We start from the raw sequence: 27,162 nt of genomic DNA on the forward strand, positions 1-27,162 counted from the left end.
GGAAGGGGTACACGACTTCTTTAGGGGGCAATGACAACATTCTAAAAGTGATTATGGTGTCAGTTTCAGGACTGTGAACACACTAGAGAAGACTGGGTTGCGCTCCTTGCAGCGCTGTTTTCTGGCATGCGAACCACAGAAAGCTGTTATTAAAATCGGAGCCCGACAGTGGAAAAGTTGAATCACACACTTCACACAAACATAATCGTCAAGAATGAATTTCATTTGGGGGACCCTTTGAGGGATGCCGAAAAGCAGCGTGAGGTACTGCTACCATGTCCCCTATTTCCTACCTGGCTGTACCTCAGTTTCCCCTTATTAGCCTTCCACATGTTACATCAACAAACCAGTTTTAGTGGTGAAGAGAGGCCCAAGCGTCTATGTACCCTGCTGCCAACTTCAAAAGAATGATGCTGTCTTTTGTTTTTTAAGTAAATGAAACGCTCTCAACAAGAATAATAGATAGACAGACAGACAGACAGATAGATGAATACATACATACATACATACATACATACACACATACATACATCTCAAACTCAAGTAAAAGCTGGGTAAGAGACTAGGACAACCATTCCTGGTTGGGGCTATACCTCAGTTGGTAGAATGCATGGCTGACATGCAATAGGCCCAGAGTCCAGTGTCCATAACTGCAACAAACAATATATACCAACCATCACCTGAGAAGATGCTCAGAGCACTAATCACCAGGAAAATGTATATCAAAACCATTGTGGTGCCACATCACACCAAGATGGCTGTTTACGAAGAGTGTTGAAGCTGGTCCAGCACCACATGGTGGACCAAATGACCCGCTCCAGCAGCGCTGCCCGCGGCCCTTCTCCTTCAGCACACATTTATCTGTGCGCATGTCACACCCCTGGGCTCTGCTGGCCACATCCTTTCTGGTCCCACTGAGCATCCTCCCGCCCAGCCCTGGTCCATCTTCCTCTCATGCCAAAGGTTTCTTCAGCGAAAAACAAAAGCATTATTAACAACAAAACAGGAAAGCAGAAGAAGAAGCCGCTGAACAATTAGCTCTCAAGAAGGGAGCAGTAGCTCGGCACAGAAGGCGCCTGAAGTTTCACGGAGTCAACGAAGCAGAGACACACCAGGTTCTTGCCACACAAGGGGTTGAAATGAGGGAGCAAAGGCACAGAACCTGGGTGTCCATAAGAAATTGGTGACAACGGAGGTTCCAGTGGGGTGACCACCAGGCTCCTTGATTGGTTGGTACAACGGTGAGACACACTTTGTAATCTAACTATTTCTCTAAATTTTGATGAAACAGCCAGATGTGGTGAATGACTATCAACTAATTACACAGTGTAGCAACAGCAGTCAGCAAACCTTGGGCCTCCTGTTACTTCATTCCAGAACCTTCCAAGATAAAAGAATTTGTCATTATTTAAATGAATGTTTAATTGTCAAGCAAAACAGAGCTACGGCAAAGGGCTAAAGAAATGTCCAAAAATCTGAGTGACTAATTCCGCCTCAGAATGGCATGGGAAGCTCTAGAGGACTTCAAAGACTACCTCATGAGTTACGGTGATGTAACGGTTAGAGGATCTTGTCAATAAGAAACCCCTCACACTGAGCCCATTCACTGGACTGTTTTGGGGTGGGGGTCGTGAGGTGGAATAGCATTTCAGATGATGATGGGCACATGGGCAGAGAAGCCATCACAAGCATCTTGGAGACAGTTATCCCCTCATTAAGGAACAAATAACATGGTTTCCATACACTATGGACAATCTACTTTTTTCTTTTGAGAGAAAGAGAGAGAGAGATAGTCATGTGTGTTCATGTGATGAAGGTACACATGTGTGGAAGCCAAAGGGCCACCCTGTGTGTCATCCCCAGGGATATCAACCACCTCTTGAGCTGGAGTCCCTTGTTGGCCCAGAGCTTCCCATTTGTGCTAGGCGAGGCTATCCAGAGAGCTCCAGCGATCCACGGGCTTTTCTGTTCCTACTTAGCATTGGGATTACAAGTATGAGTCACCATGCCCATCTTTTTTATTTAGTTTTTTGTTTGTTTATTTATTTGTTTGTTTTGATTTGGTTTTGCTGTTGTTGCTTTGTTTTTGTTTCATGTGGGTGGGTGGGTGGGTGGGACTTGAACCGAGTCTTCAACAAGGACTTTACTGACTTTATCTTCCCAACCTTGCTTTTCTATCCTTGATACATAGCACATGAGATCCCACTGACTATGGGTTCCATCCCACCAAGAGCTGGAAAATCTTGGGGGCAGACAAGGGTTGGTTCGTGGATCTTTCCCAGGACACCAAAGCCCTGCCTTAAGCCCTCTCCTGCACAAAATCCTACCAGAAAACATCTCTACCATCAAAACTCTGAAACTAATCACAGCAACCACACGGTTGGAGACACCCAAGGTTTCCCAAGGTAACAGAGCTACCCAGGCCAGTCCTCATTCTTTCCTACACCAAACTCTAACCCCAACCCTAACCCCAACCCAAACACTCCTCTAAACCACCGAACCCTAATCGCAACCTTAACTCTCCCCCACGCCATCAAACACTAACCCACTCAAAATTCTCCCCTACAAGACCTGACCTTCCTGAAGAAACCCAAGAAAGGCTTTCCCCTTGTTCTGTTCCCTTCCCCTTTCCTGTTCCCCTCCGCTTGCTCAGTTATCCTCCCAAGCAAAGCTTATGTTTCTTGGGCTGCCCTGGGTATCTTGCTGGAGTATGCTATGCTCCCTTCTCACAAGCAGTGCAAATAACAAACTCCTCCCATGTAAGAGCAGCTGAGCGGGGCTGGAGGGATGATGGCTCAGCAGCTAACAGCACTTGCGGCGCTTGCAGAGAATCTGGGTTTTGTTCCCAGCACCACATGGCGACTCACGACTCTGTTAACTCCAGTTCTGGGGATCCAGTGCCCTTTTCTGACCTCTGAGGGCACCATGCACACATATGGTGCACGTACATATATAATATATATATATGATATATTATATATGTTATATATATTATATTATATATAAAACACAAAACGTAAAAATAAGTAAATCTTTTCTTTATTTTTAAATCACACAATCCCATGACAGACCATACAGCACAACGTGGGACTGAGCCCTGAGGGCCACACACAGAGAGAAAGACATCACATTCCTGGGAACACTCCCTCTCACAGGCGCTGGTGGGTAGAAAGACCCATTATCAGAAACCCAAACAGTCCCGCTGGATTTGGATTCACCATTCAAATGTCCTGACTAAGCCACGCTAATGCATTCCACGGCCCCACCCCCGGATGCCTGAAATCACGGACAGTAGCAAACCCTATAAATACAAATTTTTCCAGTACACACCTACCTGTGACAAAGTTTAATTTAGTGGGCAGACATAGTAAAATTAAAAATAACTAACAGTTGAAGAAATGGCTGAGAGGGCAGATGCACTTGAGACTGAGAATTAGATTCGAGACCCGTGCAAAAGAGGAAGAAAATTGACTTTAGAATATTGTCCATTGACCTAAACACACACACACACACACACACGCACGCACACACACACATATCCATATACAACAATAAAAAAATAAAATAAATTTGAAGAAAAGAAAAATAACTGACAATAAAAGAGAAATGATAACACTGTAATAAAATTGCCAACATTATTCCTCTTGTGTTTGGGACACTATTAAGCAAAGTAATGTTTACTTGAATACAAATGCTGCAATATTACAAGAGTTGACCTGATAACCAAACGTCTGTGGACGGAATAACAGGAAGGGTAACGTACATTCTGTGGATACACTGGACAAAGATTCTGTGTGACACTGTGCCAGGGAAGACATAAACAAATGTCCACTTGTCCCAAACAGAGAAATCATAACAGACCTAAGCAATAACAGCAGCAAAGTCCAACTTGGTGAAACAATGAGTTTTACTAGGGCTACTTACAGGAGTATGAATAAGGGGTACTTACAGGAACAGGGGTGACTCAAAGACAGCTGCATTACCAAAAAGCCCACCTCAGCAAGGTGCCACTCATAAAAGCAAGATCCCTAGAGTTCTCTACACAACTTAAAGGCAGCTACACTAAGATTCTCCTCTCTGGAGTCCTTACTGCTTACATAACCTTGGAGAGAGAGGGGTCTTGTGAATCTGGTCAGTTTCAGGGACTTCCTAAGACTTATGGGTTGTTTACTTTCTGAGTCCTAACTAGTCTGGTTTCTGAAAATGTTTGAAATCAGATGAAACTGCTCTACAACAAAAATGGAGGTGCTATAAAGGAAGAGGAGAGAGGGCAGAAAATGGCAACACACCTCTAAGAGTGGCTGGCATGCAGGTCAGACTTAGGAATTCTTCACTTCTTGAATTTTTCATTTTAAATGTAGACCGTTTACCTTCACATAACTGAGAGCAGGAAAAGCGAATGTGCACATCAAGGAGCTACTGTACTTCCTGATCTGGACAAGGGACCCACAAGAGCACGCACACACACATGCACTCCAGGCCTGCCCAGAAGGCCACCTGGCATTTATAGTCTAAAGAATACAGAGCTCACCTGAAATGACTCAAGGGTTAGCAACTAATTCTGACTATAACTCAAAATCTCAAATGGGAATGTCATTAATCAACAACCTGTGTGTCTTACTCAGGCTCTACTTTATGTTACTGCAGGGCTAAAGGAGAAAAGCAGGGACAGTTACTGACAATAGATGACAATGGTCTCTGCAGATGGCTGGCTTCATGCAACTGACTTAGTATGTTTGCACGCCGTAGCTCTGAGTGATCTGTGGGAGAATGATCTTTCTCTTGTGGTTTGTATAAATCCTGGAACAATAAACCTCCACATCCAAACTTCCCCTAACAGTTCTCAAAATAAAATCCTCCCTGGGGTCCAATTTGGGAAACACGGTGTCAGAAAAGACAAAGCAAGTCACTGTACGGCTTCATGCAAAGCTTCCTACACCTGACCACTTGGGAGCCAAGGAAGCTGTGCTCAGTCACTGCCACAGAAGAGTCACTAGGCCACTTGTGGCCATGGCAGCTTCCCGTTGCTCAGTAAGCGTTCACTCAGATTACACTTCTCAGTGGGAGGGCACCTGAGGACGGCTTCACAATGGCAAGGCAGGTGGACAGAATGAATTCCACCCTGCAAGGCCAATTTCATGGCTACCAAGGTAAGGAGGGAACAGAATAAGAGACAATAAAAGACACAGAGAATGGGGCACCGGAATTTTCATTGAGTACCTGCTGTGGTTTAGATCAAAGTCCCCAGAGAGTCCACATGGAATGGCTTGGTCCCAAAAGTACGCTACTGAGGCAGTACAGCCATTGAGAAGAGGGGACCATTGGGAGGTTTGAGATCATTGCCAGTGTTCCCTAAAAGAGGGCTGTGGACCCCAGCCTCTCAGTCACTCTCGGTTCTTGCTCCTAATGTGAGTTCACCCTAACATACATTCCTCCTGTACTTTGCTGCCTTCACTAGGGGACCAAGAACAAGGCCTACCCTGCAGAACTGAGAGCCAAATGCTAGGACTTTCTCTACCTTTGAACTTGCCCATGTTAGTATTTCATTACAATAGCACAAAACTGATACAGATTCCGTGAGAATCCTCATTAAGTCTTTTTGCAATCCCAAAACAACACCCACCTAGGCAACTTCTGGTGCGTGGTGGTGGCACAAAAATTGCCAGCCACTCCATTCTCCTAGCTGACATACTCCATCTTTAAAAAGCCCAAGAGATTTAACTCTAAAATACGGAGAAAGGTGTGAGCACCAAAACCCAGCCCAACTCCAAAGAACCGCGGGAAGGAACCCAAAGTCACCTCTAGTGGCATCATCATGAAATGTTCGATCAATAAGTGGCCACTTCACAGATGCACAAAACACCAAGTGTCCCCAGGGACCTGACGCCGACTGCGCAAAACACCAGGGAGCTTTTCCATGGAACCCTGGAGCTCACTGCAACACTTCCAGGCAGCTCCACAGGCCAGAAGCTCCTCTTACCGTTCCTTTAACTTTAGAGAGGGAGACTTTGTGAAACCATAAGTTTCAGGGACTTCCTGAGACTTTTGAGTTAGCCAGTTCCTGAGTCTTACAGAGCTTTCTTGCAGTGTGAGATGTTTCAGCTCAGAAGAAACTGCTGCCCAACACTCTCTGGATGGGCAACTATCACATTATCAGCTATGAAAACTTAAGTCCTACAGGCTCCGCACCCATACTGTGAAGACCCAAACTTCAAAACGCTCCAGGATTCAGAATTTTTGCACGTCAACATATGCTGTGAGACGCTTCTCAGGCTTTGTGTGCTCAATGTGTACAAAACAGAGATGAGTCTCATGTTGAGATGTAACTCCCATAAATACACATTACACATATGAAAATACCGCAAAATCTGAACAATTCTGAAATCTGAAACACTTGTGGTCCCAAATATTTTCTATAAGGATAAGGAAGACTGGGCCTGGCCTGTAGTAACTTAGACAAAAGCATTTTACTTACAGAAAGCAACTCCACAGACACTCAAACAACTGCTGGGGGGGAAAAGGAGAAGAAGAGGAGGAGGAGGAGGAGGAGGAGGAAGCAAAGGAGGAGGAGGAGAAGGAGGAGGAGGAAGGAGAAGGAGAAGGAGAAGGAGAAGGAGAAGGAGAAGGAGAAGGAGAAGGAGAAGGAGAAGAAGAAGAAGAAGAAGAAGAAGAAGAAGAAGAAGAAGAAGAAGAAGAAGAAGAAGAAGAAGAAGAAGAAGAAGCAGCAGCCTGTTTGATGTAAGGCTATTTCATGTAATATTTAAGAATCAGAAGACCTGTGAAACAAATGATGCTTAAATGTGACATAAAAGTAAAAATGGAACTGTTGGGCCAAAGGGACCAGCAAGGACAGGGCAGCAGAATGTGCAGAGTAGGAGGAACACAAAGAACAAAGTATGAGAGATGTCCCAATGAAACCCATTATTTCGAATGCTAACTTCAAATTAATTAGAAATAAACCAAGAATATACAAATGACAGATACTAGCTATGTTTTCTGTTTGTTGTTTGCTTTTTAATGAAGAAGCTGGAACTATAGTAATATGGAAAGGGGGTTTAGGTTTGGTTTGGTTTGGCTTGGTTTGATTTGGTTGAGCTAGGTCTCACTATCCTGGGTTAGTCTTGAACTCCGTAAGCTCTCAAGGGTGGCCTGGAACTCCTGACTGTCCTGGCCTTCTCTCCCGAGTACTAAGCTGGCAAGGCAGCAGAACCTGCATACCGTGGGAAGGCCCACAGGAACTGTAACAGTGAGAAGCCTCGCTGTGTGTGGTCTAAAGCGGCTATGCTTGGAAACCATTATGAAAACTAGTGCTAAGTGGAAGAAGCCAGTTCCAAAGGCCACAGGGGCCATGATTCCGTTTAAATGAAATTTCCAGAACAGTCAAATCCTCAAGGTCAGAGAGTAGATTAGTGCTTGCCAGGGCCTGGGAAATGGGGGTTTGCTAACAGGCGTAGGTACTCTTTGGAGGGTGGGAGGGTGGGCAGGTTCTGAAACCGCACAGAGGAGATGGATGCTCCAATGGGTTCAACTGCCCACTGACACGACACAGACTCACCTGGGAAGGGTATCTCAATGGCACACTCATAAAAGTTGCTCCAGGGCTGGAGAGATGGTTCAGGGGTTGAGGGCCCTGCCTACTCTTCCAGAGGGCCCAGGTTCAATTCCCAGCACCTAAACTGTAGCTCACAAGTGTCTGTAGCACCATTTCCAGAAGTCGGACCCTCTCCCTGGCCTCCGTGAGCACACAGCATACAAATGGCGCACAGACATACATGCAGCCAAAACACTCGGGCACATTAAATGAATAAATAAGCAAATAAATAAATCATTAAAAATTAAGCAGTTGGCCCAAGCAAAGCTTGCCAACGCTCCATTCTCCATCCCTGTTTTGTTTTCTGAGTATACTTATAAAGGTTGGTCCAAGCCAAAGCTCACTCAACATCACAACCCCCACTTCCACCACAGGATCCATTCTATGGTTGGGGGAAAAAAAGCAATGATGAAGAGGATTTTAAAACTTACTCTTCAACAGCTCCCTTTATGTTCCATGCTGGCCTTCACTCTCTCTGTATTTATTTCATCAGCCTTTACGGCCTGGAGAAATACAGTCGAGTAGGAGAAACCTGACTCCTGCTTCTCCTTAGAACTATACTCTCGGACGAGAAGATAGATGCAGGCAAAGTCTGGGATAAAGTGAACCCTCCCCGAACTCTGAAAACACAGTCAACCCTCCATTAATGAGAGGTAGGTAATTGGTGCAACGCTCTCCCTTGCGAAACAATGGATTTTCCCATTGAAAGAAGGGGTGAGGGTGTTTTATGTTCAAAATGAAGCTTCCTGAAAAAAAAAATGATAACACACAGAATACTGCAAACAGCTAAGGAAAGCTGAAGCACATCCAAGCCAGTTGACTCATGAGAGAAATTATGTTCTTGGCAAAACTATTAACACCCTCAGAAGACAGAGCCCTTCCAAGTCGCATTCCTATCCTGAGTAGTCAGCAGGCTCCTTCTTAAAATCTATCTTCTCTCAAGTCCCCAGAGCCACCAGGGCCGCCCTCAGTAACCTACTCCCATGTACCCAGCTTCCTGGGCATCTACCTCCATCACCTCCATTGGTGTGCTGACTCAACGCTTCTCCCGGAGATGCTAGCCAAGCACCCCTGCAACCTGCTGTCACCCTGCCCGAGTCATCCCCTTCTTTCTGCTGTGGGAGGAACTGTCCCTCTGCCCAAAAGACAGGACAGTACCTAGCTATACAAAGAACAAAAAGCACATCCTAGAACCCCTTCGCTTCCTAGCCATTACACACACACACACACACACACACACACACACACACACCAGTGTCTCAGTCCCCAGAGGTGAAACCATCTGCTTCATACTTCAAAGGATTCCCGTGTGTCCATAAATCACAAGGGTTGACAGTCACATCCCAGCGGCAGTGAGGGTGTTTGTTTTTGTTGGCTTTTGCCTTTGCCCAGTCCTCTGTAAGGAAAACAAAGGCCAAAGGACAGTAGGGAGCTGGATGCCCTGGGCCTGGGCTTGGACAGAGGAGTCCTTGGAGGATCCAGGCAGCTGTCCCTCAGGAGCCACGTGGTCCCTGGTCAACCTGGTCCACTCTGAAACCTGAGCGGGCCCTATGAAGAATTGCCTACCCCATCAAAGCTTCAAGTCTCATCACGGCCCCCCTCTCCTTAGGCAGCCACCCCGAGAGAAGGGAAGGCAGCTGATTCGAAAGCTCTGGGGTGCAGGCCTCTGCTGCAGGAGGTCCTGATAAGAGAGGTACCCTTCATACCCTGTCATCCAGGCAAAGCGGTCATAAAGCTCCCAGTAGGGCAGTAATGATCTGATCCCTCCCAGTTGACCTAAACTGTGCAGAGGCACTTGGTGGCCTGCGAGCCAAGCTGCTGAACACAGTAGAGAGAGCTGCCTTCAACCACACTCACTCCAAGAGTGTGTCTCTGGCTCTCCATACCAACACTGGCCAGTGCTGGAGGCAGGGTCAATCAGCTCCCCAGCCTGGGGCCCAGGATCAGCAACACATTGCCGGCAGTGGAGACCTCGCATCAGGTAAATTCTCGTGCCCCAACTCTGGCCACACTCGGCAGCCAGCAGCAGTGGATGGACACTTGATCAAGGGTCTATGTCACTGTGCGGGGGCTTGAGTGTGCATCTCAGAAATTCACAGACTGAAAACTTCATGCTCAAATTTACAGTAAATCATTTAGAGGTGGGGCCATTGGGAGAGAATTAGGGTTAGGTGAGTTAATGGGGAGAGGGGCCCATCACACTATTGGTAGCTTTGTAAGAACAGAAGATCTCAGCTGGAATACTTGCTCTGTCTCTCCATGAGGCCCTAACCACACACCAGGACCAGATTCATGGACTGCCAGCCTCTATAGTCATAAGCCCAACATCTACTTATTTAAGATAAGCAGGGATCTACCATAGTAGCTAATGGGCCCACACTAGCCCTAGTCACAGACCTAGTCACTAAAAATTGGCCCAACTGCGCCACTCGGCTAGAGCTGCCTAAACAGGGCAGCTCCACAGCAGACCCTGTCTGCAGCGAAAGGGTCGGGAGGGGAGCTGGAGGAGCAACAGGGTGACCTCTTCCAAGTGCCCAAGGAAGCCAGTTCTAGGCTGCTCCTTCCTCTGTAAGTCAAGCTGCAGCTCCCTGATTAGCACATTCTCTACCATTTCCTTCTGTGGGTGTCCCTTCAAAGGACTCCTGTGTGTACAAAAATCACATCCCAGCGACAGTGAGGGTGTCCCTTCAAACTCTCCCTTTTGTTTTTGGTTGGTTTCTGTTGTTGTTTCAAAACAGGGTTCCTTTGTGTAGCCCTGGCTGTCCTGGAACTCACTCTGTAGACCAGGCTGGTCTCAGATTCACAGAGATCTGCCTGCCTCTGCCTCCTGAGTGATGGGATTAAAGATGTGCGCCACCACTATCTGGCTGACCCTCAGCAATAGGGCACACCCCAAAGACCACATCGTATCATCTCCTGAGACCCACTCTACAAAGGAAGGTCACAATTCGAAGAACCACGAGTCAGGACCACAGTGTAACTTCCTTTTTTGCAGAGGGAACCATTATTCAACCCTACTAGTACAATACTCATGTTATTAAAAGTCAAAATGACCCTCATTTTAATACCCCTAAAACTGTAAAATGGGGGATGGGAGATGGGCCTGTGGGTAAAGAGTCACACAAAATATGAGGACCTAACCTTTGAGCTCCAGAACCCACACAGAACTAGATGTGGTGGCAGTCACTGGAGCTAGCGCTGGCAGAGGGCCAGGCAAATCCCAAAGGGCTCTCTGTCTCCAAGTGATCAGCTCCAGGTCAGTGAGAGAATCTGCCTCGAAAAAATACGGCGTGGCCTCCGCACAAGCTCATACGGGCAAGCACACACACATGGAAACATGGGGCCGTAGAAACAGCCATGCACCTCAGATTCCCGTTCTCCTGGCCACTTACACGAGAAAGAGAAATTCTACAGCTTTTGCTGTAATGTCCGGGATGTCAACCAAGCAGAGCTGGCCAGGAAAGCAGACTGTCTGGGGAACACTGGAGGACACAACGGGCCTGAGTAGGGACAAACTTACACAGCATTCACATGAAATATGTCTAGCATGGAATGAACACCAAATGCTTTAGAAAGCTCAGAGAACAACCCAAACCTCCCCCACTCCCAAAGAGCAGTCCGAAAACCCAGAGAAACAAAAGCTGAAATTCTTTGTCTTAACCTCCACCCCTCTAACTGCTCACAGGATGCCCCGAAAGTCCAGATGGCCCTTAAGAATTGTCGGAATCGGGCGTAGTGGCGCTTGGGAGGCAGAGGCAGGCAGATTTCTATGAGTTTGAGGCCAGCCTGGTCTACAGAGTGAGTTCCAGGACAGTCGGAGCTATATTGAGAAATCCTGTCTCAAAAATAAAATAAAAATAAAAAAACCAAACCAAACAAACAAAAGAATTGTTGGGGTTGCCCACTAAACTGATTCCCGCCTGCTTCCTCAAAAACTCTGGTTTTAGAAACAAGATGGCTGGTGAGAAGGTGATGCACTCATGATGTCGGCAGCTCCGCTCCATCGCTCTGCCCGGCCCACCCACACTGTATTCCAGGACCCACAGGACACCAAACTCAGAAGAGAGGTAAGTCTCTCAGAGAAAAGAACTAAATACGCTACCTGCTCCGTTCTTCCCAGGTGAGAGCAATCATCCTGGCATTGCCTACAGGAACACAGCACCACAGGACCCCTCGTCCACATGGCCCCCACACCCCCGGGTCCGCACAGCTCACCCAACCCCTCATCAACACGGACTACAGGACACCTTGTCCCCTAGCGCTCCCACATTACAAGCTTACATTTTGATTGTTGAAACTTTCCTCAGTTTCACTTCTTGAACATTTTCGATCTATAGTTGACTAAAAGGGGGTGCGACATCTCAGTATAAAGATGTGTGCCTTTCACACACCTTCATCCCAGCACTTGGGAGGCAGAGGCAGTGTGATTTCTGTGAGTTTGAGGTCAGCCTGCTCTACAGAGCAGGTTCCAGAGCAGTCAGGGCTGATCCACAGAAAAACCCTGACAAACAAACAAACAAAAAGCAAAAACAGCAACAACAAAAGACAGTTGCCTTCTTTCACTAGGGTCCTATAGGAAGGATGAAGGATAGGGTTCACTGGGGCTCCTGAATCCCGAAGCACACCAGAAGACAGCTTCTTTATCAGGATGAAGAAAATGAACAGCCTCGCTAATGTAAGACTCCCCTCTGCACCCTAAGACTTTATTTCAGGATAGCCTGGAGGAGCAAGCGCACTAAGAGTTTAAAGCACCGCACCCAGGGCAAACCACTGCTGCTACAATCTTACCTTGTCCTAGCCAGAAAGATTCGAAAATCCCTCTGTTGGGATCCACAGAGCCCTGTGCTCATGTGTAGTCACTGTATCCGGTGTGCGACCCACACTGGAGAAAGAACACCGAGTATTTAGCTTACACAGTGCAGATTTATCGTTTCTGCATACCAAAGCCTCATGATCACTGCTCAGCAGACCACAGACTATGTGCCAGCCGGCAGCGCCAATCAGTTCTGAAAGTGGCAAACTGCACACCAACTGCCATACCCCTGCCCTGCTCTGACTCCCGCCACTCAATCCAGCTTGTACTGTCTTGATGAAGAAGTCAAACTCCTTTTGTATTTGGTGGCCTTTTCTATTCATTGTTCTGCGAACTACCTACCTTGCACAACATTGACAGTTAGCAATACAACACAGTTGTTCCAAATAGGAACCTTCTAAACCTGCCAATCTTGCTTTAGGACCTGATTCCTGTCCTTGGCTAGGCTGTCCATTGCCCAAGCTAGAAACATTGCTGGCCACCCAGAGAAGGTCACAGTAGCTCTCTCGGCCTAGTTATTTCTTTTCCCCTTGCAGATAAAGAAAACTATCACTCAAAATTCATGACCACTCAGAATTCAGATGGATCCACCCTGAAAAGTGCTGTTGTGGCCACAATAAGAAATCTGAGATGAACACAGCCAGGATTCAAGGTGAACACTAATAATGGCCATCTGAACTGAAGGAGTCAGGCCATGTGGAGACAGACTAGGGGTGAAGACAGACATGTGTGCACATGGAAACCAGGAGCCACCAAGAAGCGGAAGACGGAAAGAAGGTTCTCCCGAACAGTTTCCAATCTGTGGCCCTCATGGCTCACTGTGCACATAATCCCACCTCCCAGGACTGTGGGAAAATACATCCGTGTGACATCACATGTCCTACAAGACTTACATATGGTTTTCAGACTTATTTTTGTCCTAATCAAGTCACAAATTCCAACTCTGTCCACGCTTGTCTCCTGGCCCCAGGTCTGGCCACTGGGGAGCCTTCAGGCTGGCCCCCATGTGCTCTCAGCACACTCACTGTGTCAGGCCACTGAATCACTACCAAGAACATGCCCCAGGCTCAGCCTGATCTTCTCAACCATGGCTATATCTTCAGCCATTGCCCCAAGACACTCTAGCTCCTCGCATGTGCAGCGGGGCTTAAAGGACTAAAGACTGGGAATTGAGAACACTCCGTGCTAATGAGGTGCTAAGCTGTTATAGAAAAAATGGACATGGTTTAAAAACTATGGGTCTGCCACTAAATATGACGCATCGTGTGGTTATACGGGAGTCATGAGTCATACCAACACCTCCGATTCCAACCCACTCCCCCAGATCTCCCCTCAACTCCTCCCATTGCACGTTCCCCTCGTTCCACAGAGATGTCTGATTGCAGCACTAAGCAGGCTTCCCATTAGCTCAGTCTTGCCTGTCTACAAAGCGCCAGTTTCCAATGGAAACCTACGCTATGAAGGTGAAGGCCAGCTGTGTTTGCAGATGGTGTATGGCTTTCCCCATCAGCTGAGGCTACACAATCAAAGCATCACGGACATGAACTAAGAGCCTCACTCTTGGATCCCATTGGTGTCTTGTCACCATTTGTAATAAGACTTGCTTACCTAATGGCATTCAGTTCTAGTTTCCTGGACCTCTTTGGGCCTTAACATTACATTTTCCAAAAGTACGTATTTCTTTCATTTGAAACAGGGTCTCTCTACATAGTCCTGGTTATTCTCAAACTCAATTTGTAGATAGGGCTGGCCTTGAACTCATGGAGATCCACCTGCCACTGTCTCCCTGATGTGGCAATTAAAGGTATGCATCAGTCTACTGGACTTTAACATAACAGTTTCAATGAGTAGAGCTTCAACATGTTCCAAAGGACAAAGCGTTGTTACAAAGGGTTCAAGAAAACACTGAGAGCAGAAGGAAAGTCTCTGAACGCGATAGAGGCTGAAAGGTTTCCCTCTAGGATCAGAACAAAACAGGGGTGTCCCCTTTGAACCCATGTTGAACACAGTGGTGGAAGTTCAAGACTGAGCAATTAGACTAAATAAATAAATGAGAAGTTTAATTGTCTGTCTGCAGTTAACTAACACGACCTTATACAGAGGCTGAGAGCCACAAAGTGCTAGTTGAGCAAATAAATTCTGTAAACCCACAGGGGGGGGAAATCAGTCTGTATAAGTTAACTCCTATAAACTTACTAAAAACAAATAACACACGAATAAAAAAAAAGGGAAATCAAGAAAGCAATTCAATTATAGTAACACCAAAAAAGAGAGAAAATACTTAGGGGCTGTTAATTATGGAAGCAAAAGACTCGAAAGACTGAAGGCTATAACACATGGATGAATGAAATGAAAGCCGTCAATACATCTGTGTTTATGAACTGAAGACAATACTGTAAAGAAACCAATACTACTGAACACAACCCACAGATTCACTGCAGTTCCTCACCAAATCCAGCTGACCACATGTGGCTAAAGACACCCCCCATGTGCCCATTGGGGCGAAGGAAGTAAATGTATTTTTTAAAATAATTTTGACCTTAAATAGTCACATGTGCCTGGCAGCTCCCATATTCCACTGCATAAAAGTTACAGTAAGATCAAGCCAAAATGTTTCTGTAATTTAACTGTATATCCGGTGAGCTGTCCTTCCAGAAGGGTGTGGAAGCCATTAGGCTGGGGTATGGGTGATGGGGGGGAGCCCTCCCCCACTCCCGGAGGTTCAGGGCAGCAGCCACATTCTCCTGATAACATCTCAGAAGTGGCAGAGTGCTTACTGAAGCTCATTCCAATACAATTAAACACACACACACTTCCCATTGGGGCTTAAGACCTTCTAGAGGCCAAGCTACTTAGTCGAATTAGGCTCAATTTTTTTTCTGTAATTATTTCCTTCCCTTTGGCTTTTTTATGGGGGGGGGGGAGGGTGGTAGCAGAATTGGAACCTAAAGAAAAACACCCCCAGATATCGCATCAGTGAGCTAATCAAACCAAAAATAATCCCGTTTTCAAAACTGTTATGAAAACCTTCAACATGGTCCAACCACCCTCCTTGGCCACTCTGTCAAGAGAACTTCAAACAGATTATACCCTAGACAGTTTTTATGAGCACTGCACATGTAAGCAGAGCTGTCCCGCCCTCATTTCCAACTTGGCAGGCTCCGCAACAAAACCAAATAAATACATGCTAGGCCAAGAGGGGCCTCTGGAGCACCAGTCAGCTGCCGCCATAATTCGTGGGCTGCAGCTCCTCTAGGTATTTTGATTCTTTTTTAATTCCAAAAGGGCATAGGCGACACTACCCATTGAGCCCTGAATGGGACTAGTGGATCAATGGAACGGTGCAAATCAAGACTCCCCAAAGCCACAGCGGCCAAACGGGTTCTTTTTACCCAACAGCCCTTAGGCTAGTAGCCCTGACTCTGCTTTCAAACCCCATGTGTTTGGCGTTGGGGAGTGGGGTCCCCTCTAAGCAGTCTCACAAAGAGCAGTCCCAGCCAAGAAACCCAGAATGGGGTGCAGCAAAGCAAACCCAGTGGTCACCAGTGGGTAGCAAGGAAAGGTGTCTATCTTTGTTTCCTCTCCAGGTCCCCAGAAAATCAACAGATAAACACCAGAAGACCTATGTCACCTTAGAGGACACTTCAAGAACCAACAGGCAGGGATAACATTTAGTAGTAGCGGGTTATAACCAGTGTTTCCTAATGACCCCTGCCCATACTGGCCAACCCCAAAACTCTCTTTAAAGGACAGTCAGTTCCGGGTTGAAAGAACTCCGGGAAAGGATTCATCTTCCCTACCAGTCAAAGGAGCCAACCCCTGAGCACCTAATCCATTTCCTTCAGAAAAGATTCCTCCCTCAAAAGGGCCTGCATGAAGTGTGGCTCCTGCCAGACTTCTCAGTCCCCCAGGCAAAGTCTAGGTTGTTTAAAGGGGAGGGAGGGAAGGAGGGAGGGAGGGAGAGAGGGAGAGAGAGAGGGAGGGAGGGAGAGAGGGAGAGAGAGAGGGAGGGAGGGAGAGAAGGAGAGAGAGAGGGAGGGAGGGAGAAAGGGAGGAAGGGAGGGAGGGAGGGAGGGAGGGAGGGAGGGAGGGAGGAAGGGAGGGGGAGAGAGAGAGCCTCAGTGCAAGTTCCACAAACACCAAGGACAGCTAGCCTCCAAGTAAACAGCAGACACAATGTCCACCAATAAAAACAGAGAGTTCACTCTGGTGCTTTCGCAAATCTGCAGAGAACCGTCATCAGAACTGCCCCCAGAAATACACATTTTTCAGCCAGTGGCTTTGTTTTTGTTTTTGTTTGCTGTGCAAAAATATCAAGCAGAGTTTTTCTTGGCTTACTACCTATACCAGGCTAACTAAATCAAGTGCAGTCACAAGGCTGGGGATGTAGCTCAGAGGTAGAGTGCCTGCCTAACACGCAGAAGGCCCCGGGGTTCTGCCTCCCCCGGAGGAAACTAATGTTTGGGGCTGTTCTGTTTGAAATGGAACCTGGCTGACTGAACCCCTCCCCTGACGTTGGACATCCCACAGGAGTCCACAGCGCTCAGATTCTCAGGGTGTCAATCTTCTCCCCTGGATGTCAGGGCTCAACTTGAAATTGTTATTAAACACTGAAAAGTTTCCAATGTGCAGCTGTGGCTTGCTTGGTACTCTGCCATAATAAGAAAAACACATTGTACGACGTACACAAAATCTTTCCTGTTTCCACAAAGTCTTCTTACATGAGACGGTATCATTTCTTCTCTTCTAAGAGACTGCATCGGGTATTGCGATCGCCACTCCAGGGACCAGAAGCAAACTGGGCCCTGACAAAAGGAGCGGCAGGAGAAGGCTACCGCTGGCCACTCCTGCCTTCCCTAATTCTGAGGACAGAGTCCCAGAGCAGGTATTTGGGTCCTTAAGGAATGGAGTCTTCTGATGAAAGTATGGGATCAGAACATATACCCACTGGGTGGTGGTGGCGGCGCACACCTTTAATCCCAGCACTCGGGAGGCAGAGACAGGCAGATGGATCTCTGTGAGATCAAGGCCAGCCTGGTCTATAGAGTGAGTTCCAGAACAGCCAGGGCTACACAAAGAAACCCTGTCTTGAAAAACAAAACAAAACAAAAAAAGAATATAAACCCTCTTAAAATAACCTTTCCGTGTTTTTACATCCCAAATTATTTCAATTATAGAACTCCCCAATTGCTGAGACTCATTCTTTGACAACAAAAAAAGATCTCAAACACTCAAATTTCCTCTAATAATTTCCATATCTATGTATTTGTGCATACGTGTTTTCTGTCGACTTAACGAGGAAGCAATCCAGAAAGAAGAGAAACATAGCTTACTCTTTCTATAGTGGGAATTTCATTTCACCAGCAAAGTAGTGTAACTTCCACATAAGGCTCAAAAAAAGAAAGAGAGAGAGAGAGAGAGAGAGAGAAGAAAGAAGAAAGAAAGAAAAGAAAGAAAGGGTCTGATGGCTTTCTTCATCAGATGTGTTTCTCTGCACATGGGTGAAGGCAGTGCTCAAATTGCTACATCCAAAATGCAGGAGGACTTTTCTTACAAACTTGATTTTAAGGTACCAGGGCTTCACACTCCTTCATCACCTAGGACCTCTCACTGTGGCAGACCCCATCCCCCACCCCAGCTACACCTGGGGTGTAGAAGCCCCCAGGCTGCAGGATTAGCAAAGGCCACTAGGCTATCAGCAAACGCCAAAATCCCTGTGGAGGCGACCAGTTTACCACCCCCTAGCTTCAAAACAAATTCTTGATGGTAGAAGAGTCAGTGGGAATTCTTACAGGGGGCAAATTGGTAATGACATTAATACAGCATGGGCTGTGCTCTCTCATCCTGCACTCAGCGGTCCCTGCCTTCGTGGACAGAGGTATCAATGGAAATGAAGTCATCAGAAAGGGTGGACGCCATCAGCATCAGTTTAAGCCCAACGACCCCTGGAAAGGCTGCTCATCGTTTCTCTCCTCCCTTTAGTCGGATACGAGACAGCGCCCTGCACAGCAGGACTCGGGAAGAGCCCCGGAACCCCGCTGCCTGCTGCTGCTCCCTAATTCTCACCTGCTTGCAGGAATGCTGGTAGCTGGGGACACTGACGCTGCTGTCCCAGTATGGCGCACTTCAGGCAGTTCAGAAACGTAAGGCAAACCTCTTGCGTCCCTGCTCCTCTCGGGACTTCCTCACCCAAGCCAGCAGGGTGCGGGGATTCAGGCCGCAGACCTGAGAGCTAGTAGATACTCTGGGGTTAGCACTGGGAGGATCATCTCCACCTCCTCTGGCCACCACAGTCTTTTCTGTCCAAGTATTCTCCAAAACACTTCTGTGCTTATTGAGGGGGGAGGGTCTCCTGATCCTAACCGAGCACCCGCGGAATCCCCCAATGGAAGAAGAAACACTACCGAAGAAACTGAACTCTCCTTTCAGCCGTGCAATATCAAGCCCTGGGGGCCAAGCCCCGAGTGAGAAGGGCCCGCCAAACACCACTTCGGTCACCAATTACAACAAAAGGAAAACCAAGACCTTCGATCATGCGTCCCCCACTGTCCCTGGGAAAATGACTAACTTAGGACTTCATCTGGGGGCAGACGAGGTCCAAGAGATGCCTGTGGAGGGGAAGGGTGACCTAGGAGGAATCGACGGAGTCCCGAGTCTTGGGACACACGGAGCACGTCTATGGGCGCACGTCCCGACTGGGACGCACTTGGGAAAAGCTCCCTGCCGCTGCCCACCGCGGCCTCTGGAAACACTTAGTGGTCCCTAGAGCGCATCTCATTGGAACCAGCCCCAGGCGACTAAGGAGGGCACGGGCCCAAGCTGGCGCCGAGAGCGCGGAGCATGGCCTCGCCTGGCGCCCCTCGATCGGGAGGACCGGCGCCCGCGAGGCGGCCAGTAGAGAGTGGTGGAGGAACGGGCAATGCTCGGAGTGCGCACGCAGGGTCCTTACCTGTGGTCCAGGGCGTCCAGAGCAGGAGTGCAGCCGCCGTCCAGATGGCCCGGGCGCACAGAGGCGCGTGCCTCGGCCGCGCCCAGCAGCAAGCCATGCTGCGGGCCGTGGGTGCCGGGTCGCCTGCTGAGCGCTCGGCCTTCAGGCTTCGGGCCGGGGCGACTCCACCCCTCCCCTCCACGCGTCCGCGCTTTCCTCCCACGCGCTTCGCAAGTTGGTTCCTTTCGAAGGCCACTCTGCCGTCCCTTTCTCCGTGCCCCGGTGCGCCGCTCGGCTGCGGAGGCTCCGGAGAGCGGGCTCGGGCGTCCGGCAGGGCGCCGGGACGAGCGCGGGGGGTGGGGGGGGGGGGCGGAACGCGGGCCGGCGCGCAGGAGGCAGGGTCCCCGGCTCGCCCGCCCCGATGGGCAGAGAGGCCGGCGCCGGCGCCCTCTGCCGGAGCGACTCGAGGGCGGCGACCCCAGCGCGCGGGAAGGAGCCCTATCCGCACCCGTGTGTTGTCTTAGGAGCTGCCTGTTGCGCCCGCCCTCCCGCTAGCGTCTTGGGGTCTTTGGGCACAAAGGTGGAGCCTCTGGCTCATCCACTCTCCCAGGCACCCGAAACTGTTGCCGTCCACCATCAAGGGACCTGGAAAACTAAGGACCTGGGTCACAAATCAGAAACTAGGCAACGCTTAAGGAAGTCAACCTCACCTCCATGAGGAAACTCAGTTACCAGGTCTTCGAAATCCTGGCAAGGACGTGCAAAAGGGAGGTGTGGTCTTGGCACAGATGTTCCAGAAAATAACCAGCCTGGTCTCCATGGGCGCCCCGCCAAGCCCCTTGGGGACTATCAGGACCCTCCAAAAAAATGAGCACAAACTCCAAGTGCAGTCATGAGGAGGCTGCCCGCAGGACGCCGATAGTATCTGAAGTCCCTGTGGCCTGTCGTTTACTGTTGAAAGCAAATTGTGTCTTTTTACCCATAAAGAGCAGAATGCTATTTGTTCTCTGCAGAACCCTCCAAAACACGCAAACTTAATTTGCTTCACTTATAAAAAGACATTTGTACGCAATTCAGACCGCATGCTTTCTTGATTATTCTTGCTTTTGTTTAGCACATGCCCAGATTTGGATTCGGAAGGCTTGGGCCTCTTGTTTGGAGCTGAGGAAATGTTTTTGTTTTTTCTCTTGGAAATAGCATTTGGAGTCCCCTGTCTTTCTGTTGTTTGCTTTGTGCTGTTTAACTGATTAGCAATTGATCAGTATTTGCTGGGGCTCCAGTACCTGTTAACTGAGTTGAGGGAGCAAGGCCTGTGAGCTTGCTCCCCTCAAAAGTGGCCCTCACAACCTCAGGCACCGCAGATAATGAGTCTCTGTGGTCATAGTCACAGAAAGCCAGAGCTGGCACTGGCCCCACACTCCGGCCCAGTTTGACAGGGGAACATCTCTCCCAGTTCCGGGTCTTCAGTCCTAATGGACATTAGAGCGACTGTTGTGGCCCTACCAGGGCTACTGGGGAGGAGACGCCATCCCACCCCTGGCCAGACCGCATGGGTCAAAGGTTGCCAGAGGTGACCCTTTAGGGTTGTCCTCCTTCCACCTTCAGTGTCCCTTTAGAATGAGCAAAGTCTAAGAGTAGGCTTGGAGCATGGTGTGTGTGTGTGTGTGTGTGTGTGTGTGTGTGTGCGAGTGTGTGTGTGCATGTGTGAGTGTGTGTGAGTGTGCGCGTGCGTGTGAGTGTGCGCGCGCATGTGTGTGTGAGTGTGTGTGCACGCACGCGTGTGTGTGTGAGTGTGTGCGTGTGTGTGTGTGAGCGTGCACGTGCGTGCCCATGCTCATGCACATCTCATTACTCCATGTGTTTTGTGTGCAGACCATATGTCAACAGGTTCTTTCTCTATTATTGCCCCCTTACTTTACTAATTTAACAGTCTCTCACTGAACCTGTAACTTGCTGTGTTAGCCGTCCACAGACCCCGGATGAACCTGTCCGCACATTCTCTGCTACCCCGCACCCTCTTGCCCCAGTGCTGGAGTGACAAATGCACAGCATGACATAGCTCTCACCTGAATGCTGACGAGTCACACTCAAGTCTTCACGCTCACAGAGCACTGTACCCACCCAGTCACCTCTCCAGCCCTGACCAACCCCACTATTGGGATTTAGGGGAAACCAGTCAGGGGCTGCAGAGAAGGATCCTCTGAGCCTCTGTCACCTCTGTCACTTGTGGAGCTTGAAGCTCCAGGCCCACCGCCTCCACGGCTGTGCTGTTTGCTCCTGTGACTTCCAGGGAGCATCTCTCACGAGCCATCTCCCGGATCTCCGCAGCTGTTTGCTGTTTCCACACAACCGCATCCCACTAACTGGATCCTGGTGTTGGTTTTGTTTGGTTGGGGGTTTTTGTTTGTTTCATATTGTTGCTTTTTTTTGCTTGTGCATGTGTGCATGGGCATGTGTGTGTATGTGTGTGTTACTGAGGATTGGAACCAGGGCCTTGCACATACTAAGCAAATCTCTAACACAGATTCATATCCCCAATCATTGACCAAAAAATAACACACACACACACACACACACACACACACAGAGAGAGAGAGAGAGAGAGAGAGAGAGAGAGAGAGAGTTTCTGGTCTGGGATCAGAAGTGTGGGCTGTGGGACACAACTCCTTAAGGCTCTTTTACAATTATCTTTGCACAGTTTCTGGCTCCTCTGAATTTATATATATATAAATATATATATATATATGTAAAACTCTGGATGCTTCCCCTACATCCTATTCCTGTTGAACCACAACAGAAGGACAAACACAAGTCAAACTGAAGATGTGAAAGCTTCCTCCATGGTTAACTGAATGTGACTTCAAACAAAAGCCAGCATGGAGTTTCATTTGCCCACCTGTCTTTATTTGGTCCCAATTGTGGTTCGACAAACTGCCCCAAACACAAGCACCCAGTCAACATTTATTATTTCACATTTCTGTGGATGAAGATTTCAGGGCCAGGGAAATAGCAGGAGAAAGGAATCCTTGGGGTTGACTGGCATGGCCCCTAGGAGGAGACAGCAGTCTGGAGCTTCACAATTGGCGGCAAGAAGGAAGGAAGCCAGCACTGCTAAGAGGGTAAGAGGTGGGAGCCAGCCAAGGCTGTGACGGCACCCAGCACACACCAGGGAGACGAAAAGACCAAATGAAATCTCCTGGGGCAGAGCTTGACACAGCGGTCCTGGAATACTGAAAGAAGAGCCTGGAGACCAGGGGGCGGCAGTGTATGAGCTAATCTGCATTTTCCTAATGAACAGCAGTGTCAAGTGTCTTGCTTTGCACTATAAAATCTTTCCTGTGTTTCTCTTTTGTTTGTTTTACTTTGGTTTGGTTTGGTTGGCTTTTGGTTTGTCGAGTCAGGATTTTTCTCTTTATAACCTTGGCTGTCCTGAAACTCACTTTGTAGAGCAGGTTGGCCTCAAATTCAGAGAACCACCTGCCTCTGCCTCCTGAGTGCTGGGATTAAGGTGTGCACTACCACGCCTTGCTTGTCCTGTCTTCCCTACAGGCTGTTGGTAAACTTCTTTTGATAACTATCTCTTCAAATCTGTTTCTTCTTATTTGAAATGGGGGTCTTGGAATTTAACTCAAGGTCTTCTCCTTGTTGGGTCAGGAGTTTGATCAATACCCACAACAGTTATTAGCTGTATTCATTTTTATTTTACATGTATGTGTGAGTCCTGTATGCTTGTTATTTTATGCATAGTGCCAGAAGTCAGAAGAGAGCATCAGGTCCCCCTAAACTAGAGTTCAAATGGCTGTGAGCTGCCATTGGGTGCCGGGAACTTGTCCTCTGCAAGAGCAGCCAAGTGCTCTGAACTGTTGAGCCATCTCCCCAGCCCCACCACCAACCACTCCTATTCACCAAGGTTGGCTTTGGTCGGATCGTTTGTTGCTGTTGCTTTTTAGATGGGGTGCATATATCCAGGCTAGCTTCAAATTTGTTTTGTAGCCGGGGATATCCATGAGTGTATCTTGTCTTTGCCTTCTGCAATGTGGAATTCCCCTCTGTGTGCTGTGGGACACTGAGGACGTGGAGGTGAGTGGAAGGAAGGTATATCAGAGCAGACTCTTGGGACATCGGTACTCAGTCCGCTCACCCCACTTCCACACACTGCTAGAGGAGCTCTTACAGTGAAGTACTGTGATGTCACAGGCCCAGAGGTATAGGCGCAATCAACCAGGACTAAAAGCTAGGAGCAAAAACAAACCCGTCCCCTTATAAGCTGTCTGTCTCCGGGATTTTGTCACAGCGATGGAAAACTAGCTTACCTGTGTTCTTCAGCTTTCCTGATTTAGGTTTGTTTTCCCTCTAGACCTGAAGAAGCTTAAGGATGTGCTAGTGAGGCTTCCAGAGTACTCAAGACATTACAGCAGTGTGTATGTAGGCCTCCAGAAAAAGAAAGGGGCAGCAAGGTGGCTCACCAGGCAACGACGCTTGCCACCAAGTTTGACAAACTAGGCTTAGTCCCAGGGCCCCACACAGGAAAGGAGAGAACCAAGTCTTATATGTTGTCCTCTGACCACACACATGTTGTCCTCTGACCACACATGCCTTGCACATGCACACTCCCATACATACACACACAACAAAGAAATGCATACTAAAAAGAGCAGAAGAGGGACAGAGGTCGCTCGAAAACAAACACAGTCAAGGTTTTCACCCAGCCCTTCACTGCCTTTCTACGTAAACCAAGCTTTACAAGACACCGGGGGCTTCTCCCAACCCGCATGGCCATACGAACCTTTTCACAGGTCTGTCCTGAAGTCACAACCCATTTGGAGCCACAGCGTTGTCATAAAAGATATTTTATCTCCAGCTATTTTCCTCTATGTACAGCTGTTCAAGTCACTTGGCCTATGTCTCTACAAATTTAGATCCAGGCATGGTGAAACAAGACCTCAGTCTTCACACCAGTAGGTACAACGGTTAGCTCACGAAGCTTGAGTGTCGTAGTTTGAAAACCGTCTGAAAGGCTGGAAAGTGTTTTAAGAGCACTGACTGCCCTTCCAGAGGACCAGAGTTCAATTCCCAGCACCCACATGGCAACTCTCAACCATCTATAATTCCAATTGAGGGGACCCAGCATCCTCTTTTGACCTCTATGGTCCCTGCGTGTGGTGCACAGACATATATGCAAGCAAACACCCATGCACATTAAAAAATTAAATAAAATAAAGGAAAATATTTAAAAGAAACTCTGAAATTTTAAGCCTTCTATCAGGAAGTACAGGTCACAGGAGGGTACGGATGTGGTGTGGGAGAATTGTCTGTATTCTGTCAATCATATTTTAATAAAACGCTGATTGGCCAGGCAGGTAGTATAGGCGGGAAAGCCAGACAGGAAGAGTAGGGGTGGAGAAAAGAGACTGGGAGTATTCTGGAAGCAGAAGCTCCCTCCGCCTCTCCTGCACAGACCACCGAAGAGGCAGCATGTAACTTGCCCAGCTGAGAAAGGTACGGATCCATGTGGCTAATGTAGATAAGAATAATGGGGTAACAAAAGTTATAAGAGTTAACAAGAAGCCTGACCTAATGGGCCAATCAGTTTATAACCTTATGGAGTCCTGTGTGTGATTTTCCTTTGGGGCTTGCCGGTTGTGGGGTACTGGGTGGGACAGATATCCCAACAAGCCGGCCCCCTCGTGTTACACGGATGGGACATAATTCCCCATCATTTATACAGAGACGAGAACCACCTGGCATGACATGACATGTGGAGAGGGTCTCCTCCCATGACACTCAGTGTGATATCTGTCTGTACCAGCTGTCAGGCTCCAAAACCCAATCAGGAATCCAACAGTTCCCTTGTGTTCTTCCACAACAACACTGACAACTGGAGTTAGCCTGGGCCGCTGAAGGCTTAAGGGACAGGACTGACCCATTCCAGATGCCAGCCATATGCATGTCTTTCCTACATGCTGCAATGTAGAGGTTCCTCCCACTCTCTTCTGGGGACGGAGAACTTGCTGCAATAGCTCATGGCTGGCAATGTTGTCCCGCTAGGGTATCATGAAGGCAGTAGGGCAGTGGGAGAGCTGTACGGGGTGCAGTTCAGAGTTTAGAACACAGGGAGGTTAATAAGATGGGCTCTAATCCAATTTGACTGCTATCTTCAGGAAATGAAAAACTGGGTAAGAGACAGTGTTCACAAGAGGTTTGGGTCACATCGCCACAAGCTAAGTAGGTACCGTTAGCTAGGAGAAAGGCTTTATGAGATCCCAACCTGACCTCCACCCCTGACCCCCACCTCCCGGGCCTTTGGTGCTGTCAACAGCTTCATTTCTGACTTGGACCAACAGAAGTTGTAGACAATCCCTTCTGTTGTTTGAGCCGCACAGGTTTATGTACTTGGTTATAAAGGCCTGGAAACTCACAGAAAGTAGTACGAACACAAGGAGAAGAGATAGACTTGTTATAAGAATGTTAAATGTAGGGCTGGAGAGATAGCTCAGAGAGGTTAAGAGCACTGGCTGCTCTTTCAGAGGTCCTGAGTTCAATTCCCAGCACCTACATCATCACAATCACCTGGAAAGGGATCTGATGCCCTCTTCTGTCAGGCAAGCATACATGCAAGTAGAGCACTCATATAAAATACATAAATAAATAAACCTTTAAAAAAATTACCTCTCCTGAACTAAACATTGTTCTCAAATGCTGGGAATGATGAGCAAAGCCCCTTCCCCTCCGGGGGGACTGCTTTGTAGACGTGAATGCATTTATTTCTTACAGGTGGCCTTGATTCTTCTCACATTCCATCCACCCTGAGAGGGAGAATCCAACTGCTGTGGGAAGAAACTGGATCTGCTGACTTCAGATAAGGTGAATGACTTCCCAGGGTGCGGGGGTGGGATGGGGACTGAGAGTCTTCACACTTAGCAACCCCCAACATGCTGGTAGGAGATGTGACTGGTGCATCTGGGGACTCTGGGTGCCCATATGCGAATGAAGTCACTCTGTGATGTTAATGGGGTGTAGGGATCCTCTCAGGGACTTAGGCAGTCCTCATGTGTGAGATGACAAAGAAGTTCTGTGTGTAGGAGGGTGGCTATATGATGCGGTCTCTCACCACCCTCTGCCTTTGGGGGAGGGGCCATAGATCACACCCAGATCTACAGAGATGGGGTCCTTGTAGATGTAAATCGAGCCTTGCCTCCAGAGAGCTGCACGCCCACAGATCCTGGTCGAAGCTGGACCGGTTTGGGAAATGAGAAAGAGGCACAGTAGGAATCAGGGAAATAAGTGGCCCTCTCAGCTCCATCATGCTCCCACCGTGTGTGCGGCCTACCACAGAGCATTTTATGTGCTGGGCAGGTACTCACTTGACATCACTTTCCTGTAGTCAATTTACAGCGAGGCACTGAGAATTACTACACATAAAAATTCAGAAAGGGTGTCACGTGAAAGAAAAACCTGTTCTGAAGATAGCTCACGTCTTGTTATGTTATGGCTTCAGTGGTTAGGTTGGGATTTACCAAAAAGGACATAGTTTCCATCCCACGTGAACACTAATATTTCTTTCTCTCCTTAAGAAGAAAAACCTTTTTTGCTTTATTATTTCAACAAGTTATCAATCTTAGTTTTCAGCTAGTCCTCATAAATTCTAGTTGTTAGTACTCATATCATTTTTATGACATGGCACCAGACTCTCAAATAAATACTGACAGGAGCCAGGCTGGAATTCATGGCACAATGTGTCGTTTGTATAATCTACACCCCTCTGGAGATACATAAATCATGCATTCCTGGGTGACAGGACAGGAGTCCCCATGTGCTCCTGCAAAGGAA

General features: G+C 48.1%; 1 protein-coding gene across 1 annotated transcript in view; it reads right to left on the minus strand.

The window, feature by feature from the left end:
• Ror2 (ROR family WNT receptor 2) overlaps positions 1–19,672 on the minus strand; it is a 175,030-nt gene extending 155,358 nt beyond the window's left edge. Inside the window, exon 1 of the mRNA XM_087896599.1 lies at positions 19,354–19,672. Within this exon, the coding sequence (XP_087752725.1) occupies positions 19,354–19,450 (97 nt within the window). The 5' untranslated portion in view covers positions 19,451–19,672. The remainder of the gene's footprint in view (positions 1–19,353) is intronic.
• Positions 19,673–27,162: the final 7,490 nt, after the last annotated feature.

The sequence above is a fragment of the Myodes glareolus genome, chromosome 14 (genome assembly GCF_982192425.1).
Source record: "Myodes glareolus chromosome 14, mMyoGla1.1, whole genome shotgun sequence".
NCBI lineage: Eukaryota > Metazoa > Chordata > Mammalia > Rodentia > Cricetidae > Myodes > Myodes glareolus.